Genomic DNA, 19,860 nt, shown 5'->3' on the forward strand with positions numbered 1-19,860 from the left:
TTGGACGGGGTAATTGTCCAGTTCTCGTTATCAGAGCTAACTCAATTAGCAGATGACTCCGGGGTCCTAGATTGCTGTCAGATAAGCAAGGGCCGGACGAATTAAGAACGCCGAGGTTGAAGATCAAAGCTTGTCTGGAAGTACACGAGTCAGCCTTAGATTGAGCCCCAAAACCACGTTCAACCACATTTCGACCCAGGGAGATTGGAGTCTCAAGGGGTTTTGACGGGGTGAAGCCAAAGTGGCTGCTTCGATCCATCGAGCGATGAAAATTGATGCCATTTGAATCCACTGCTTTTGTGTAATAGTGCTCATATGACACCTCAATCACATCAGATCCTAGTGATAAGGGATTTCGTTTTTATCTCAACCCAAAAGTCACTGGATTCACTGCATGGGACCCCCTTGATTGCTTTCATTTATTTTGAGTTTGCAAACAACACGCGTATGGAGAAGGTCGAATTGAGACAGATATCGATAATCGCCTGACTCGGGGACCGCGATATGTGTTGCGATGACTCTTTCGGCATCAGGTCATCATTTGGATCCAAGTCTCAGCTTCGCATCCGTATGCAACATCCTCGAGCACATGAGATTTGAGAAGCAGAGCGAGAAATCATTTAGACCACTAGAACGACGCCAGAAAAGGAAATATATAAGCCTTAACCCCAACACCATTTTAACAGCGCATTGAGACATGGGTTGGACGGTCGATGACCGCCAGAGCTTCTAGAAAACCAGGGCTTGGAGATTTTGTGTCATTGATACCGATGCTTACAGCCTTGCAGAATGTGCAGCTCAGTCTATCAGACCATTTGTAGTGTTAATTTCAAGGAACATGAAGGCTAGAAACTCGGGATCAGGACTATGGTGGTTGCGTGAACCAATGGATTATGTTCACGCTTCAATCTCAGATGGCCGGGTGTATTTAATGGTCGTTGGCTGCCTTCATGCAGGTTGAGCGTTTACGCCAATTGAAGTTCGTCATCAAGCGCTCTGCTGCCTAAAGTAAGGCTTTCATCAGGCAATGACAAATTGAGGGGTAATGCAAGATTTGCTCATGAGTTCCAGGAGGGGCTCTTGTGCCGATTGTGCTTTCTAACCTAGTAGCTTCGATCAGCTGGAGAGGTTTCCCTCCAATACCAACAGTTCTCATTTGATCTTTTTCAGTCACAGCTTGTGACCTTTGAACACGGAACCTCATTTCTAGCTGTTAGAAGTTCTGGGAAGGTGCCACGAGCATTCTTACTACAATGTCATCCAAAGAGACGAAGCATTGTTCTGAGCCTAGACCGCTAGATAAGACTGCAGCTTTCCAGTATCAGCCCTTGGACGAAGCAATCGACTGCACACGATTCTTGAGGATCCACCCTGCAAGAAATGACCAGGACCCTATCAGCTGCGATTTGGTGCACATTGCATTCGTCGCGAGACCAAGCTATGAAGCTCTGTCGTACAGATGGGGCGGAGAGGCTTTTACACAGTCCATCATGCTTAACGGCCTTGCCTTATCCGTGGGCAAGAATCTCCACGATGCCCTCTCTTATCTTCGAAACCAAGGCAACTTTGGACTTCTTTGGGTTGACGCAATCTGTATTGACCAAGGAAACGTACAGGAGCGTAATAGACAGGTCTCCATTATGAGCCATATATACTTCAGAGCAGACACGGTCGTGATATGGCTTGGAAGCTCTTATTCGAAATACGAGGGAAACATGAGACCTCTGACTTCGCGCGTGACTCCTGACGACATCTTCCTGGACGGCGCCTTGCGCTCTTCCACCACTCCCGAATCCTGTGACGAAACACATACAGCAAACCTGGATCTTCAGCGCAAGATGATGCTTGAGTTGGCAAAAGACGAGTATTGGAAGAGAGTCTGGATCATCCAAGAGATTGGGCTTGCTCAGAAGAGGCGCGTCTGCTTCGGTACTACAGCCATGTACTGGAAAGACTTTATTATGATGATGGCTCTGCACCAAATTCCTTCCGAAGGACCTATGCTGCTGGATGAGCTAATTGATGAGAGATTCAAAGGCTCCCACAGGCTCAAGAGACTCCTCTCACAACACAAACACGCCCTCTGCAAGGACCCTAGGGACAAAATTTATGGATTGATCGGCCTCGCGGTGGATGGCCACGGCTTTCCGAGAATTGATTACGATAAATCGCTATTTCAAATCTGGACAGACACTATGGAGTTCATGAACAGCCATCAAATGTTCGAGGAAGAGAAAGAGGATAACATTATCGAATACGGAAAGTTGGTGAAATTTCTGCTTATGGGAGTGGAAAGTACGCCCCTTCAAGAAGTGCTACGACCATACACAACAAAAGGCGAAATTTCATTCGACGCAAACGCCGAAGAATCCAGAGCCTTCAGCATAATGGGGTCGTTGATTGGTTGCATCCAGTCTATTGGGCCTTCGGCGAAAGATGTCGCCGGTAAACTGAGCGAAGTTGATGCATGGTCTTTCAGAGTGCAAGCCAACTACCAGCATGATCTTGGCTCTGCCTTTGCGCAAAGCAACAACCTTCTAAGAACCATCTTGAGCAAGACAGAAGCAGAAGTATCAAAACTATGTCTCAATCATCAAAGTCTCATCTCATGGGGTTGCCGTAGCAGACAAGGACTTGTACTAGGTGAATGTTTGAGTTGGCCAACAGAGGAGAAGTCAAGACCTGGATCGAGTGACATTTCCAGCTCCCTCGACACTATTTCAGTAACAAAAGAGACAGCAGATATTTTGTTGTACCAGCTTTACACTGGCTATTGGAGAACATCTTCGACGCGATGGAAGATGGGGGTTGCTCCAGGCCAAGCAGCACGGGGTGATCTTATTTTCTGGGTCCAGGGCACCAAAACGGCACTGCTCGTCAGACCAACAGAGTTTTCCACACTTGGGAGATCTAAGATCAGCTGCACGGACTATAGCGCAAGACTTCAAGTAGTAGGCACCGCAATGGTTGCTGAAGACATTGCAGACCCAAGTATTGATCATCCTGCACGGTTAGACGAGTTGAAACAAGAGGGGCCGGGTCGGAGATTGGAATTGAAGCTGGATGCTCCAACGGTCTACATCATCTTACCAAGCGCTTAGCACAACTAGAATGAGTCTCTTTTCCGTGTTCCTCGTCGATTTCAATCATTCCTTGTCGCCTACCGCGATTGCAATGGGTTGCACATCCATTTGCCAAGGAACTAATATCAAATCATGGACGTGATCTAGATTGGATTCCGGTATTGTGGTAGATTCTAGGTCCAAGCCAGCCGCGTTGTTATGCTTCATTTTTTGGAAGATGCCTTATAGAATGCTCGCTGCCCATGACGCGATGATAAGTGCAGCTGGGATATTTCACTGCATGTGTATGTGAATGTACGCATCGCACCCTTGGAGACCGCCCCCCCCCCCCCGGCGCAGACATTGTTAGAATCGCTTTTGCTTCACTAAGTGTAAAACCCAAGCGCTAGGACAATTCACCGGATGAGCTCAAACGATTTCATTACTTACAAAAATACTGAGAGCAGAAGAGGCGCTTGTAAACTCACCTAGGTCATTGATGATTTAACATTGACTTAAAACCGGAGTCAACATGGTTGAATGATACCTCCCTTGAGGTGTGATTCATCGCACGTGTCCCGCAAAAGTTCCGAAGGATTCGTGCCATGCAGTTTGTAACACTGCATTCAGCTAGGCACTGCAGGGACTGCTTTACCAGATTCCGACTCATGGGCCTCGGAGCCGAGTAATAGTCGGCAATCGACTAGATGAGGTCAGTAGGAGTCGTCGTCACGGTTTAAAAAGCGTCACCCAGCCGCACTTCTCAAAATCAGGACACCGATTTCATTGCGACACTTCCTCAGTCAAAATTAAGAGAACTCAGTCTCTAATCACAAGCCTCACAGATTTAGAGAAGCACGTTGGACTTACGGATAAAATGTCCCAGAACACAGCAAGAAATAACGACATGAACCATGATACCGAAGCGATATCAGGACTAAACTCGGGTCAAGCGGTATTGCGAGAGCTGTACGAGAAGTATGGAGTAAGCATATGGCTATGATTCTTGCGACTTCAAGTTGCTCACTCATTCTATTCCGAGGGAAAAGGCGACTTGGGGCAGCCTGGAAGACCCCGATGATCCCTACAACTGGCCGACGCATCGCAAGGTTACAATTGCGGTACTGATTTCAACTGGGCAGTTGATCACTCTCATGTCAACGAGCATGATGGCATCCGCTCTACCACAAATCTCGCAAGATCTTGGTATCAGTGCTACCACAACACAAATCACTTTCTCGCTATTCGTTTTGGGCCAAGCATTTGCCCCTTTCCTGATCGCGGCTTTGTCTGAGATGTATGGGAGAAAGCCTATCTGGATCGTTTCGTGTTGCTTCTATCAGCTTTGGAATGCACTCTGTCCCGTCGGAAAGAGTGCGCCGTTGATGATTGCCGGAAGGTTCCTTTCCGGTTGCGGAGCCAGTGCTGGTGTAGTGGTATTTGAACCCCGATTACATTGTCACTAATTCCCACATAGGCATGAACTGACGATGGTTGATAGTTGACAGGTCCCATCATGGCTGACATGTACCGGGCCAAAGACCGTGGTAAATCTCTTGCAATAGCATCGTTCATCCCTTACTTTGGCCCCGCGCTCGGCCCCATCGTTGGCGGGCTTGTGTCGGATCACATTGAGTGGCGGTGGCTGTTCTGGATATTGTCCATATTCTCAGCAGGAAACACTTTCATCGCATACTTCTTGGTACATGAGACCTACACGCCGATCTTGCTTCAGCGCAAACTTGAAAGTCAGTTCTCGGGCAGCCGCAGTTGCTTCGATCAGCCCGGGACCGGAGTTGTCCACAGGGGGCTTTCCAAGGGACTATCCATCCATCTTCTCAGACCGATGATAATCCTAACCAGTCGTCCAATCATCCTGATTATATCATGGGTTTGGGCAATCAGCTTCGGTCTCTACGTGCTCGTTCTCTCGTCATTTGCCAGCCTTTGGATGGACAAATACGGCCAATCACAAACCCAAAGTACGCTCAACTACATTGCTCTAGCCATCGGCATCACAATCTCTTCGCAGGCTGGAGGTCCACTCATGGACTACATTTTCCGACGCCTCCGAGACATATCCAATGGCGAGACAACTCCGGAGTTTCGAGTGCCCTACCTCATCATTGGTGTCATTCTCCTCCCCGTAGGTTTATTCTGGTATGGATGGGCGGCAGGGAGGGGCATGCATTGGGCTTTCGTGGATGTCGGCGCCGCTATCTTTACTTGCGGAACGTTCATCACGGGTTCTGCAATAAACGCTTACTTGATTGATGAATTCAAACATGCTGCATCGGCAAGCGCGGCAGCACGTATGCTGTCCAACGTGTTTGGTTTCGCTTTCCCCATATTCGCCCCACAACTGTTTAGCAGGCTCGGATACGGCTGGGGAAATAGTCTGCTGGCATTTGTGTTCATAGGAGTTGGACTGCCATGCCCCGTCGTTCTTTGGTTCTGGGGCGCAAAGATACGGGCTCTAGGGCGAGGAGCTCAAGATTGAGTACTTTTAGATATTACAGGTATCGTCATAGTCGATTATAGAGGATGGAGGTTAAAGGTAGTTAGAGTCACGGGAACGGTACGGAGGTGGTTTGCAAAAGCGTTGAATTCCATCATATCTCAGTCATCAGATCCCAGATTAATATAAATTCACAACGAACACCCGAGCTTGAAGCAATGGAATAGACCAAGGACAATTACTACAACCGTCTGGAAACGGTCACCTTCCTAGCTAGACCTGAAGTCAACCATGAACCCGATATTGTAAGAAACGCAACCCATATGTAGAGCCCGTTGGAAGAAGTGAATAAGCAAGCTCCTCTATTTGAAGAACCAGTACATGAGAAGAAGAGTCTTTTGATCACCGAGTTCTCTTACAACAGGAAGACGACTCCAGCAACCGCGCCCAGAGCCATGCCGATGAAGCTGAACGGAACAGATGATCTGCTGGAACCGGCAACGGTAACAACAGGGGGCTTGGCGCCTCCTGTGGGAACACCACCGCCGGGTGCCGTGGGGTTGACGGAGGGCTGACCTGCGGGAGGGTTGGCAGGGGGCTGACCAGCAGGGGGCTGAGCAGAGTTGACGGGAGGCGAGACCGACACAGAAGGGTTCAAAGGAGGCTGACCGGCCGGGGGTGTAACTGCAGGACCGGAAGGAGGTGCTCCTGAAGGAGGTGCACCAACAGGGGGCTGAGCAGAGTTGACGGGAGGCGAGACCGACACGGAAGGGTTCAAAGGAGGCTGTCCGACAGGGGGAGTAGCCGTAGGCACAGCCGGGGGGTTCGCTGGAGGGCTGGCGGGAGGAATGGCCGGGGCGGTGCCGGTGGGGTACGGAAGGGTGCTCGGCGGCTGGGGCTTGGGGCAGTCACCGTTGCAAGGCGTGACGACCTTGCACTTGTCGTCGGTGCACTCGTACTTCTTGTTGACGTCGGTGTACGGGCAGGTCTCGTGCTCGCACATGTCGCCAGTGCAGACGTACTTCTTGTAGCACTCGTCTCCTGAGCAGGTCTCGATCTTGCAGGCGTTGCCGTAGCAGGTGATCTTCTCCTTGATGCACTCGTCTCCCTGGCACTGAGAGTATCCGCAGAGTCCACTCTTGCAGATGATCTTGCGGCCGCAGTCGTATCCGCTGCAAGTCTCTGGGTGGCAGAGTCCGTCCACGCACACGAGGCGACGGCGGCACTCATCACCGTAGCAGGGGTAGTCGAAGCTGACGTAGTCACCGTAGCAAACGAGCTTCTTGTAGCAGTCATCGCCGTAGCACGGCTGGCCGTAGCACTGTCCGTTGCTGCAGGGGTTGGGCGCGGGAGTCTCAGTAGGGCAGTAGGTGGTTGTGACAGTGGTAACGCCGGTGGTGAGAGATCCGATGGCGCAGGTCGAGACTCCAGGAGGGCAAGAAGTGACGGTTCCAGTAGTCGTGGTTGTGAAAGAAGTAGTAACAGTCGCAGACGCGGTGGTTCCACCAGCCAGTCCGAGGCGGATGTAGATGGTGAAGCGGACGTTGAGGCCAATGAGTTGACGTCTGGTCAGTCCGACCTGGCCACCGCAACGCTCAGCGCTGTTGCCACCGCAGGGAATGTTGCACTGGTCATCAGGAACGGAGATCTCGTTGACAGAGTCCACAGTTGAGCCACAGAAGCAATCATTGGCGAAGAGACCGACGTACTTGCTGGATGGGCAAGCAGCAATGCAACGCTCGATTGTCATGGACGCAGCAGACTGAGTGAGAACAAAGGTCGGGAAGCTTGTGGGAGAGCGGAAGCAGCCCAAGTAGCTCGCATCACCGACAGTCAGAGGGTTGACAGACGCGCTGGAGGACGCAGCAGCACTGGAGGTGGAGGTGGAGGTTGAGCTGGAGGAAGAAATCTGCGTGTCAATGGTGGACGTGGTGGGAACGCTGGTGACGCCCTCGGACGTAGAGCTGATGGTTGTGACAAAGGTGCTGCCATCGCTGGTGAAGCTCGAGGTGGAAACGAGCGTGGATGTGAAGGAAGAAGCAACGCTAGTGGTGATGACCGAAGAGGTGCCTGATCCGATGCTCGTGGTGACCGAAGGGACACTGGTAACGCCCGAGGTGACGCTTGAGAGGGTAGTCACGATGGTGCTGCTACCACTGACGAAGCTGGAGGTAGATACGACAGTCGAGGTGAAGGATGAGGCGATGCTGGTGGTGCCAACAGAGGTCGTAGCAGATCCAACGCTGGTGGAGACGGAGGGCACGCTGGTGATTCCAGTAGTGGCGGAGGAGACAGTGGAAGCACCAGTGCTGCCTGCGGCCGTTGAGGACGAGGTGGCTACGGCCAGAGTTGAGGTGACACTTGAGGCAACAGAGCTGACTGTTGTAGACGGGAAAACAGTCGTGACACCTCCTCCGGGAAGGGTTGAGACAACGCCCACGGGGTTGAGAACGAGGGTTGCGATGGGGAGAGCAACGCTGACACCACCACCACCGATGCCGACGGTGGCAACACCGCCAATACCGACACCGACTCCGTTAGTTCCCGCTCCGACGGTGACCGGGAGGCCGCCAGCACCGACTGAGGCTGCGACACCTCCTGAGTTGACACCAGCAGTGACGGTGGCTCCGGCAGCACCAACAGAGGCGGCAATTGTGGATCCCACGCCAGCAACAACGGTGGCAACACCGCCGAGACCGATGCTGACACTGACAGTGTTGCCGACATTGGCACCGACGCCCACGCCTGCAATCGTTGTGGTAAGGCCGACGTTAATGGGAAGAGTGGGGAGCGGGAGCCCGAGAACCTGAGCCGCAGATCCTTGGGCCAGGAGGGCAACGGCCGCGATAGAGCGGAGCGCCATTGCGAAGAGAGTGACAAGAGCGATTACTAAAGAGTGACTAGACCTCTGGCGGTTAGCGAGAGAAATGAGGTCAAACTGAAAGAATGAATGTGGCCCAAGGGCAAGGAAAGAATGTCGTGATTATTGTGATGATGAGAGTGAAAAGAAAGTCGTCTGAGGAGGCAATATTGCCGTCTTTTTATCTCGGATTTCGTTTGCCATCGTGTTGACATTGTCTGGAAATAGAAGACTGAAAATGCTCTCTGAAGCTTTTCGATGCCACAGTCGCCCCTGAAAAACGGAACCACCTCGAAGAATGCAGCAATATCCTCTTCATGCCTCATCTGTGCCTAGTAGTAGGCGATGCTTCGCTTCTGTCCTGTTGTCCGAGTGTCTACTTGCGGACGTTAGCTCCCGATCATCATCATCTAGCCCTACCTCTCCTTGCGAAGGGCGAAGAGAGATGGTTGGACAGAAAAGTCCTTGGCTTGGCTCGGACTATGCCGGTTGGCACCAAGAGACATCAGAATTCAGTCGCGTAAAGAGAGGCAGTTCGTGTTATTGTTGCACGAAGGGCTCAGAATGGAGTGCGATGTTTCTCGGAAACGAACCTTAACCACTTTAAGTCCCTTGAACAAAGCGTAAAGCACCGGAAATGCCATTTTCTCAACTGCACATCCAAATTCGAATGGAGTCTACAGCAACTTCAAATTCACTAAAACTCATCATCTTCAGCCGGACATTCGTTCTCAAAAGGGCGTATGCCGCGTCAGGATCTGACATATCCTGTCATATGTCGACGCGGCCTCGGGCCGTAGAACTGGGTCATTACTGTCATTCGCGGTCTGGAACACACCGCGCTATCAGCACTTGTGCCGTTTTCCTGGGTAAGACATTGTCTTACTCGGATGCGCCACCTTGAGCCTCGTGAGGAAAGGGTTACCGTGGTATTGCCGGATGATGTCGGCAATATGAGCGCCGTAATGTCTAAGATTTTCCGGCATTTGCGGGCGTGGAATGCAGAAACTCCCCTGGGAGCCCTGGGAGTCAATCTTGTGCCGGCCCCGTGGTATTTCACAACAATCCCTTGGCAGAGCGTTCTACAAACATTCCAGGTGAACTCGGACCGAACGCTAAATATGTATCCCTACCGTATTGAAGTCTTGTTTTTCGAACGTTGTACAGCGTGCCGTCTGGGGCGCCAAAAAAAGCCTTGCCGGGCCACGCCAGCTATTCAGCTGGGATTTTGAGAGACAGGTCTCGTCATTGATTGCCGTAAGACTGTCTTTGGCGCTTCCCCATTCGACGACACCATCCCAGGGGTAAGTTCGTGGCGTGATTGACCCTGCGGCGGTAGTACGATGGCTGAGGAGGCGTCCACTGAGGCAGACGGGAAACAGACATATCTCAAAGCTTAGCACAGCTTCAACTAGTCGCATGAGCTGTGTGACGGTGCCTGCACGTCGCGCCCCAAGATCGTGCAACCGGATTCTGGCCAAGGAATGAGATGAGATAGGTAGTACAGCGAGTCATCTATTTTCATTCTGCTCCCTCGGTTGGCTAAGCATCACCATGATGGTGCCAACCTGATCAGGCTGGGAATTTAGCATCATCCGAGGAGCAAGGAATAACTTTGGGATGACCTCCCATGGACAACCGAGACTCGCTATCACTTGCTAGATTGATATATCGATCAAACAACAAGTGAGCTTGGTGTGGGTTGTACAAATCAAAGAGACCAAATCCCCAAAGTAATCTTTTGTACAAATTTCTGTACAGAGACTGTGACGCCCCTGACTCGGATTTGATTAAGGGATAAGAAGGCCCATATGCCCCAGTGATAGTTTCTATTTGCTTTCGTGAACTCTCCCCACGCTGATGGAGTTGACTTGAACGTATAATGGTCCTCCTCCGACGTGTATCCTTGTCGGCGGATGCCCTCCTGAGCAGGCGGCTACGCCTTGCAGGCGGTCTCAGCAGGCTTACAAGTAAGTTGACACAGGGCGACGCTGGCGATGCTGCAAATAAATTCCAGTAACTCAGAAGTTATTTGTTACTGCGGGTGTTCAATGGATATTCAACAAATCATTCGAGTGTATTCCTGGCTTGCTCTCTATCCCCCAACTATCAGGTGAGCTGTTCAGAAAACCGTCTTCTTTGATCATGGTTGTCCCATGTTTCAACTTCCTTAGAGCCTATCTGATTACATGTCGAGGCACGCTCTAGTTTCTTAGACCCAAGAGTAGAGAGTCTAAATCATATTCATTTGATGGCCCCCACTCAACGTAATTGACCGCGTATGACTTTCAGTGAGAAGGTCGTACTTCGAACAGAACCTGTACTGCTGAGTCAAGTGTTCTTGCTGCACCTAGGCTTGTTGAGTTACTGCTTTTCTTCCTTCATTTTATCTCCGTCGCAGTATCACCATAGATCGGCGGGAAGCCTTGGACGCGAATGCCGTCATCAGCTCTTACGTGTTTTCCCTGAGTGAAGGTATTCTACCTTAAACATTATGTATAGATGACTGTACTCGGCAACATAAGGAAAGTGGCAGAAAGTTGGTTCACGACAGGATTGATCCCATATTTCTTGAATAACATCATTAACATGGCCGCGAAAAGGAATCCCGTTTCAGGGATGCAAAAGTTTTGAAACGGGCGATAATGCAGGTCAACGAGTGTAGGGTGGTTGCTATCCGCAAAAAGGAAAGCGTCCGCAGGACCCATGCGCAGACAGGGATCGAACATCGAACCCAATAATTAAAGGGGCTTGCGGTTGGCGTCAAGGCAAGCTTACTCCTCGCTTCTTAAAGATTCTAGATTCTTTCAGACCAAACTGAACGGATAGCCGCCGACAATTGCCATGTAAAAAAGGGGATGGCCTACCCAACTAGATGGTCTATGCCTCCAAGTCGCATTATCCCCACTTGTTGACAGACATGCACCCCCTTAGCAATTGCATCAAAGAGTCCAAACTTTTCTACTGTGCCGATTGCCCGGCCCCGAAGTTCGGGAAAGTCATCCTGTTTTACTATGTCTTCACCGAGCTGTCCATATTAATTCTCGATGGCCCCTCCTAGAACATTGTGGTCCGGAAACGAATGAAGATTTATCGATGACGCGACATGTCTTTTTTCTGCCCAGTCGTCAAATTGAATTTTCATATATCTTAGCCGACGTCGCTTAGAGCGTTCCTTCGCTGCGCCCACTTACCGACCTACCCGGGAGCCAGATACCGCTTACCTAAGGTCAGAAAAAAACACGAGCCCCTGAACGATCATGACCCGTCTGCAAATCCTTTTCCGCCGATTGTCGGATTCGGTAAACTGGGTTCTTAGGTGAAGGTCCGAAATACGAAGGAATACCATGACTTTGCCTGTGGGAGGGTGTCATCGAAGTCACGTCCACCGCTTTCTCAAAATACATCTCCAATGCTGTCCGAGAGTGCCGAGCTCATCAACATCAGCTTCGTGGTGTCAAAATCAAACGCGGGCTAGATCGTTTGTATCTCTGATACAGCCAGTGGTCGATTCACAATTTAAGATTTGGGGATTCAGCCTTTGTGATGTTGATCTTAAGAACAACTGGGGAATAGCAGACATTTTAGTCCTGACGGGTCTGCTGCTCACTGCATGACTTGAGATCTCCGGTGGGTGGACCACGTTGTAAATGTGAGCCTCTGCTAAGCCATCCCTGTTGATACGAGCCAGGGGTTAGAGTTGCTGATAAGGTTGCCAACTTCTCAGATAGAGGGCTGTTAGTGGGAAACAGTCGCAGTACAGACACAACGCATTCAAATGTTCAAGCGTGGGATACCGCTCGGAGTACCATGATCTGGATGAACAATAAGCTTGATATTTGAGTGTGTGCGACCAACAGGAGGTGCAGAAGTCATAGATCGTGGTGGAAATTAGAAGAGTCCCCCGGCTATTGTTGCTGGGAATTTACGAATGGGCTGATCTCCCGGACTGTTCTCATCGTCGCATCGGACGGAAAAGCGGATAACAATGGAATAACACAGACGCTAGTGATCTTGAGTGTGGTCCATGTCCAATCAACTTTTGGAAACTAATCCATGGCAGGCATCGTGCGGCTCTGCCAAGTTAATTCACTTTGGACAAAACGGGATGCCCCACGAACGTGGTTCCCTTTTCGGCTGCATGCCGCTGCCAAAGGCGATGGCGTGAAACTTGGTCGGAAATTTAGAAGGGGCTTGATTACGTCGGGTATCCCTTTCTGGACGACAAGGCACAGCAATGGGCCATGGTCCAGTATTGAGAGTTGAGCTGAGAATACTTTATAAGAAGTTGGAAGGGCTTTCGTCTCATGATGGTTTACTGTTCGGTCATTCTCTTGCTCTCCAACGTTTCGTTCCTTGTCGCATTCCCTCCTTATTTCCCTACCTTTTACTCACTTTTTTAAACTTCTTCGTTCGTTTTACAGACACAGGATGTCTTCCCTTCTTTTCGCTACCGGCCTCCTCGCCGGCCTGGCCCAGGCCTACACCCAGGTCAACGTTGCCTCCCCTTTCATGACCAAGAACATCGATCCCATTGTCTACCCCGGCCAGTACGACAAGTCTCACTTGCACTCCTTCTTCGGTTCCGACGCCGTAACCATCAACACCAAGACCAGCGCCGAACTCCAAAAGGGCTGCACCAACGCCGAGAACCCCAACGACTTATCCGTCTACTGGATCCCCACGCCGCTCTACACCACCGACGGCGGCAAGACCTACGAGCCCATGCCTCTCTCGCGCTTCAGTGCCTACTACAACCTCGGCGAGACTGAGGCCGAGGTCGCTATCCCCCAGAACCTTCAGATGGTTGCCGGCAAGGCCACCGCTACCACCGAGGGTGATATGATCGCCGACGCCCAGTCCTCGTGGGCCTGCGAGAACGGCGGCGGCGGCAGCACCGATGCCAACGGTTTCCCCTCCTCCACCTGCGGCACCCACCTCCAGCAACTCCTCTACTTCCCCCAGTGCGTTAACACCGAGACCCTCGAGACCGCCTACAAGACCAAGCGCGGTGGCAGCTGCCCCTCCGGCATGAAGTCTATGCCTCAGCTCCGCTTCTCCATCCGCTACGACCTTCGCAAGGTTCTGCCCAACGGCTGGAGCGGCACCGCGCCCTTCAAGCTCGCCTGCGGCCCCGCCTGGTGCTCCCACGGCGACTTCATCAACGGCTGGACCACTGAGGCTGCCACCAACATGCTCGCCACCACCAAGGAGAAGCAGAAGTTCTCTTCCGTCAACGGCGCCCTCGGCACCTACAACTCTGGCCCTACCTGCAAGGCCACCGACGCTGACCCCTCCCACGGCACCGGCGACTACGCCGAGAGCGTTGCCGCCATGAGCAAGCGTGACGTTGAGTCCTGGGGTTGGTCCACCAAGTCGCGTTTCGTTCGCGCATAAATCAAAAACATCACAGCATTTGTGGAGTGGAGCAGCGGCGTTGTTGTACATAGACCACGTGTCGAACACTTCTTTGTATCATACTACCTACTTTAGAGGAACGAACATACTTGGCTCGTTGAGCAAGCTGGAGAGCGCAGTAGAGGCTTGATTGCACTACTTGCACCGGTATACAAAAAACCCAATTTTTGACCATTACGTTGCACACCATACTTGTGACACGCTTGCAGAGTTAAGCTTTTCTCAAAGTCTATCGAAAACAAGTAGATGAATAAGAAATACTGGTATCGGCAATTATCGACTCTCCGAGCGGCATGGCCACACGATGACCATGACGCAAGGTGCTAAAGCTGCAACTCGGTTGCAAAACCTGATGAAAGCCTATGGGCTGTGAAAAGACTTTTCATCGGGGCCTCCCTTACTCTTCCTATAGGACGTGCGCTATGATCAGCGTCCCCGTGCCGGAGCACTCGAGCTTTCTGATGGACTTCCAATGCTGTCTAAGGCCATGGTCCTCGAGCTATAGGAGGAAGCCGAGGCGCCATATCGACACGGCCCTATCCGTCTCGTTAGTACTAATAATAGTCTTCTTAGTATAAGATATATTACTAATGCTCTGCGGCTACGTTATTATACTTTATAAATCGTACTTAATATTAGCGAGAATTCTAATATTATTTCTTAGTTCGTTTTTTAATTTCTTTATTAAGGCCGTTATTATAAGGTTAATTTAGTTATTAATATCTTAGTAAATATTTTAACTTAACTTAGAGGCTTTTATAGCCCTTAAAAAGAGGCTTTTAAGGGACTTATAATTAGACTTTTTACTTATTATAAATAAAATTATTATAATTAAAGCTATAGTACTAGTTATAAACCTCGATAATAAGTAGTTAATAATATAATTATTTTTTTCTTATAACGAGCTTAAAAAAGTATTTTAATTTAAGTACTAAGTAAGTATTATACTATTTTATTAAAACTATATTCTTATACTTATGACTTAGAAAGAATTAACTTTCTTCGATAACAAGGTACTTAGATCAGCGTCCCTAATAAGATCTACTATGCTTAAGTCTGAGGTAAAGCAAGCGGCAGGCCATCAATGCCGCACAGCGGGGACCCGCTATCGTCTGATCTAAACGACCTGGCAGCCCGCGGGGTTGTTTCAGGACTAAAATTGCTAGTACATCTAAGCGATGGTCAAGGAAACGATGTTAAGGCCAATGAGAAGAGAGGGGATCCGGGCAATTCTTTTCTTTCTCGAGGGTATTTATTTGACTACACTTGACACTTCGGCTATCTTCATGGAACTCCGTGCCTTCAGAGCCTCTCCCCCGCCCCTGAAAGACATGATAACTGTCCTCCTTCACCTTAGCTAATGTTATGATGCCGGGTCTTGAGATTTGTTCTCATTTTGAGCTGCCGTCATCCGAGAAAGTCCAAGTATTCTTCATAGACATTACTTGTGGGTCAAGTCAAACTTGCTACCTAAGGTACTGGATTTTGGGCCATCCGTCTACTCAACTCTTTCAACATACGGCCAAATGGCCTTGAAGACTATCATCAAAAGTTGAGTGGCGCCTGGAACTACTCCAACGACAGTGACCGAGTCCCAGAATGGCACATTACGCACAAATCCAGACTGGTTTTTGGAGAGTAGATTGATTTCCATCAGGGTCTTACATGCCAGGTTAGTTCTCAGAAGATGGAGTAAATGCGTGGTCCGTCTAGGACTAAATTGATGCTTGAGCAACCACAACGGCCCGGGTCCAATCCGTAACTTGGAGGGTGTAGATCACAGTATTCCAACGCAGGAGTTGCATCCTCCCATGCCTAGTGTTTGCATGTTTGTCTGCTCAACTTTTAAATTTGTTTGAATGTTTGTCCGTTCAATAGTTCCTTGGTCAGTTGGTTTGCTTTTTTGATTTCGTCGCCAGGAGGATCAAATCGCAACCTTCCAGCCAACCACGGCGATCCACGCACGGGAAACCCGGTCAGGATATGAAGTGAAATTGCGCCACGCGAGATTTTGTTCGAAATTCAAGTTCAAACGTCTTTAGAGACTCTTGGCAACCGTGCTATCGTTTAAAGCCTGCTCCGTTGAATGACAACGCGGACCAACGGCGCAACACATGTTGTTCCGCCCACGTGACCAACTGCCGCCCACATTATGCGATAATTTGCGTCGGAGGGAATCTATCCGAGATGAACGCTTTAGAGCTTTAGCCGCTGGTTATGGTACGATTGCTGATGTTTGCTCTTTGCCAAACCCCTGGGACTCGACCATTGACCCCGGCAGAGGCGCGTGCCGGAGCTACTCCAACCCGCGCCACGCGAATGCAACCCCAGACCGGAACCATCAGCACCAGCCCTAAATCGTTAGTCTCGTTGAGGACTGCTGCGTTGGACGCGGGCGAAATGTGTTAAGCTTCAATGGCCACACCAATCATCGACGCGGTTATGGAACCGTTGACGTCCTTCTATCGCTAGCGTGCTTGGCGGAGTCCATTGGAATGTTTGTTGACCACGCGCTACTTCGCTAATCTCAGACACAACGACTTTGCTTTCCAGTGAGCCATAAAGATGGAGAATGACCTCGTGGCAATGGAAAAGTTTCGTTTCCCAGTGTGCAAGAATATCAGACCGCGTTTGGACAAATACGCCTATCCGTAATCCTAGGTTTATCAAGGGCATCTTTTGGAGATGAAAACCTCACTCGCCGGACCGGCGTCTATTGCTGCGATGCAGCTAGGCGTTATGGCCGATCTTTTTAACTTGCACCTGAGATCTGGCGATGCAGTATGTACGCTTTTCAGAAATCTCGCAAGGGAAAACCAAGCTAATGTGACATAATTTTCAGTGCATGGTTCTCTCCGATCGATTACCAGGAAAGGTGTCATATCCCAATTCGACGCAGTACGCCATTTCGAACAACTACTGGTCAGCACCACAAGCTGAGGTTCATCCATCATGCTTCGTAATGCCTGGAAGCACAGGAGATGTGTCCGAGATTATCAAGACTCTCACTTCTCTCGGAGCACAGTTCACAGTCAAGAGCGGCGGTCACACGGCGTTCGCAGGAGGGTCGAATATCGAAGACGGTGTCACCATCGACCTCGCACGCATCAACAAGGTGACTGTGTCAGATGACCGTCAGACCGTGTCCATTGGACCCGGGAACCGCTGGTACAACGTCTCACAAGTGCTCGATCCATTGGGCCTCGCCGTTGTCGGGGGCAGGGTGAACGATGTCGGCGTCAGCGGGCTTATCCTAGGAGGCGGTATCTCTTTCTTCTCGGGCGAGTATGGATGGGCTTGCGACAACGTGCGTAACTTCGAAGTCGTCCTGGCGTCCGGTGAGATTGTCGACGCCTCCCCGTCTGAGAACCCCGACTTATACTGGGCACTTCGTGGGGGTGGAGGCTCTAACTTTGGCGTCGTGACCCGGTTCGACCTCGTCGCGTTTGAACAGGGAGATGTGTGGCTTTACAACCCCATCTACACTCTAGCTTCGAGTTCAGATCTCGTGCCCGCATTCGTCGACCTGATTGTTGATGGCCTACCATCAGACCACGATGCACACACGTTCTTCGTGATTGCGAACTTTCCAGGCTATGGCGACATCATTGCGAACTACATGTACCACAGTAAACCTCCGGTAGTTGCAGAAGATGTGCCACCCGTCTTCGCTGATGCGATAGCCGTTCCCGGTGCTGTTTCAACAACGACACTAGTGGCCAACATCTCTACTCATATGATCAACCTTTCAGAACCCTATGGTATGCGCAAGTCGTGGTCAGGTACATCTGTCTACCTCAAAGAGGGCTCGGCCCAGTTCCTTCAGGACATTATCCCGTTGTGGCAGGCTCATGCTCAGGATCTCATGGCTGCCGCCGGCAAAACAAACACAACTCTGTCACCTCTGCTCGTGTATCAGCCGATCTCAATCAACATCATCGAGTCGATGCAGAAGAATGGCGGCAATGCACTCGGGCTCGCGCCCGAAGATGGCCCGCTCGTTCATATTCAGGTCACCACGCACTGGGAGACGTCTAAGTTGGATTGCCTTGTGGAGGAAAGTGTCGCGAAGCTGATTGATGAGATTGATGCTCTGGCAGAGGAGAGAGGCCTTGCAGCAAAGTACATTTACATGAACTACGCGGGCAAACATCAGGATGTCTATGGAGGCTATAGATCCGACAACCACGACCGTTTGAAAAAGGTTTCCGAAAACTACGACCCGAAGAGGTTGTTAGAAAGGCTATGGAGGGGGTATTTCAAGGTATGAAGACTTGTTCGGTTCTTGGAGTTTCCAGAGAGTGTGCCTAATTGGCGATGTCAATCTTCAATCAACTTGCACGTAACCTCATCCATGTACATTATACCTCGATACGATCAACATGTATCAACATTGCTAATTGTACTTGCAAAATCTGCTTCCTCCAAAGCCACAATGTTAGAAAGTCAACTCATGATTGTCATACTGTTCCATATCATATCGTAGACTAATATTAATTGGCTTGCAAATAGAATGGCTGGTGCTTGGTTGGATGAAGAATTCCCATCTCGCGACCATCCATATCAATGGTTATGACTTACAATCTACTTGGCTTACGCTACTACAGTTATCCGTTCACAGGTCATTGATTCGTATCGCATCTAAGTGACATTCGAAAGAACAACTGATACGCAAACCGAGTGCAAGCCTCAATCTCAATTGAGCTCGGGCTCGACGCCAAGATTGATTAGGGGGATGGTTCAAAACTTCCGCTCAAGCCTCTTGAATCTGATGATAGGTTCACTTTGATATACCCCGAGACAGGATGGATTGAAGCTGAGCTGTGGAGATATGCCCGGACTGATTGCTTGTGTTTAAGTATTATTCCGATCATGAAAGCTTTCGCTCTCTAAACACTGTTCCACGTAGTCTGCGATATCACGGCACCGTGGGAAGGCGCCATTGGCTGCTCTGTTGCCTCCAAATCGTTACAGTCTGCTGAAACGGTGAATCACAAGTAGGCCACAATTACTGGATTATAGATTCAAATTTAACTGTCAGTACAGCCATCCAGGTTCACACTCGTATGAATGATGTGGTCTGTTCTTCTTTGTCAGACTTCAATGGGTAATATCGCGAAATTATTCGTTGCGAGAACATCAGCAATTCGCAAGGGAAACCTAGTTCAAAAACGTTGGTTGCGCCTTGGCAAACCTATGAGGCAATTATTAGTCAGCCTCTATCCTGCGATTCGAGGTCAAGCGAATAGTCTGTGGGGCACGCCGAGATAATGAAGGCGCCGATCTCGGTATATCTAATCAATCTCTCAAACTTAATCACCTATTAAGCACTGTGTTTAAATATCAATAGAAGGCCTGTCTATTCGTAGATCTCTTTGATCTGTTTCATGTCCTTTCCTAAGTTGTCCTACACCTAAACACCCCATTGTCGAATCACCCACCACGGATTGCCTCGGGCAAACCCGCCGATCACCACTTTGGCCTCAATTCATTCAACTAGCCCCGATAAGCCGACAAGATCACCCCACCCAGAAAAACATCATGGATATCCAAATTTCGCTAGCGACGATAGACGACATCCCAGAAATCCTGGAACTCACCCAGAAAGCACGCGTGGACATGTACCCGCATCTGGATGAGCAGTGGCGTGCTATGAAGGCTGAGCAAGATCTCGCAACATTCCAGAAGATATTTTTCGATCACCCAGATGGCGCCTTTATCGTCGCGCGATCAAAAAACCGTATCATAGCGACGGTTGGATATCAACACTACGATTACCGGTTTCCTCATCTCACTCTACTCCCCGATGGTGTTGTTGAAGTTGTGAGGCTTTTCGTGGTCCCAACTTGGCGGCGCGGCGGATTGGCATCCCGATTAGTTTCCGCTTTGGAGAAGGCGGCAAGAGAAGCAGGCCTGAAACAGTTGTATCTTCATACTCATCCGTTCCTCCCGGGAGCGATCAAGTTCTGGGAACGGCAGGGATTCGTCGTTTTAGATATTGATCGAGACGATGCTGTGTGGCAGACGACGCATATGAGCCGTAACCTTGACTGATGATAGAA

The 19,860-nt window shown here is 50.1% G+C and overlaps 6 protein-coding genes across 6 annotated transcripts; 5 read left to right on the forward strand and 1 right to left on the reverse strand.

Annotated features, from left to right (window-relative positions):
* Positions 1-1,253: 1,253 nt before the first annotated feature.
* On the forward strand, positions 1,254-3,101 carry CCOS01_10072 (uncharacterized protein; the record flags this gene model as incomplete). Its single annotated transcript, XM_060458228.1, has 2 exons — positions 1,254-2,570; positions 2,760-3,101. The coding sequence occupies 2 exons, from the start codon at positions 1,254-1,256 to the stop codon at positions 3,099-3,101; spliced, it is 1,659 nt and encodes a 552-aa protein (XP_060311393.1).
* Positions 3,102-3,939: 838 nt separating this feature from the next.
* On the forward strand, positions 3,940-5,562 carry CCOS01_10073 (major facilitator superfamily transporter; the record flags this gene model as incomplete). The annotated part of the gene is made up of 3 exons (XM_060458229.1): positions 3,940-4,047; positions 4,112-4,498; positions 4,564-5,562. 3 exons carry the CDS (start codon positions 3,940-3,942, stop codon positions 5,560-5,562), a joined length of 1,494 nt encoding a protein of 497 aa, XP_060311394.1.
* A 373-nt stretch (positions 5,563-5,935) lies between these two features.
* Positions 5,936-8,383, reverse strand: CCOS01_10074 (WSC domain-containing protein; the record flags this gene model as incomplete). The annotated part of the gene is made up of 1 exon (XM_060458230.1): positions 5,936-8,383. The coding sequence occupies one exon, from the start codon at positions 8,381-8,383 to the stop codon at positions 5,936-5,938; it is 2,448 nt and encodes an 815-aa protein (XP_060311395.1).
* Positions 8,384-12,811: 4,428 nt separating this feature from the next.
* CCOS01_10075 (uncharacterized protein) lies at positions 12,812-13,777 on the forward strand (the record flags this gene model as incomplete). The annotated part of the gene is made up of 1 exon (XM_060458231.1): positions 12,812-13,777. The coding sequence occupies one exon, from the start codon at positions 12,812-12,814 to the stop codon at positions 13,775-13,777; it is 966 nt and encodes a 321-aa protein (XP_060311396.1).
* A 2,706-nt stretch (positions 13,778-16,483) lies between these two features.
* CCOS01_10076 (FAD binding domain-containing protein) lies at positions 16,484-18,068 on the forward strand (the record flags this gene model as incomplete). Its single annotated transcript, XM_060458232.1, has 2 exons — positions 16,484-16,579; positions 16,641-18,068. The coding sequence occupies 2 exons, from the start codon at positions 16,484-16,486 to the stop codon at positions 18,066-18,068; spliced, it is 1,524 nt and encodes a 507-aa protein (XP_060311397.1).
* A 1,271-nt stretch (positions 18,069-19,339) lies between these two features.
* On the forward strand, positions 19,340-19,852 carry CCOS01_10077 (acetyltransferase; the record flags this gene model as incomplete). The annotated part of the gene is made up of 1 exon (XM_060458233.1): positions 19,340-19,852. The coding sequence occupies one exon, from the start codon at positions 19,340-19,342 to the stop codon at positions 19,850-19,852; it is 513 nt and encodes a 170-aa protein (XP_060311398.1).
* Positions 19,853-19,860: the final 8 nt, after the last annotated feature.

This window comes from Colletotrichum costaricense (genome assembly GCF_030867565.1).
Source record: "Colletotrichum costaricense strain IMI 309622 chromosome Unknown Scaffold_10.1, whole genome shotgun sequence".
In the NCBI taxonomy this organism is placed as follows: domain Eukaryota; kingdom Fungi; phylum Ascomycota; class Sordariomycetes; order Glomerellales; family Glomerellaceae; genus Colletotrichum; species Colletotrichum costaricense.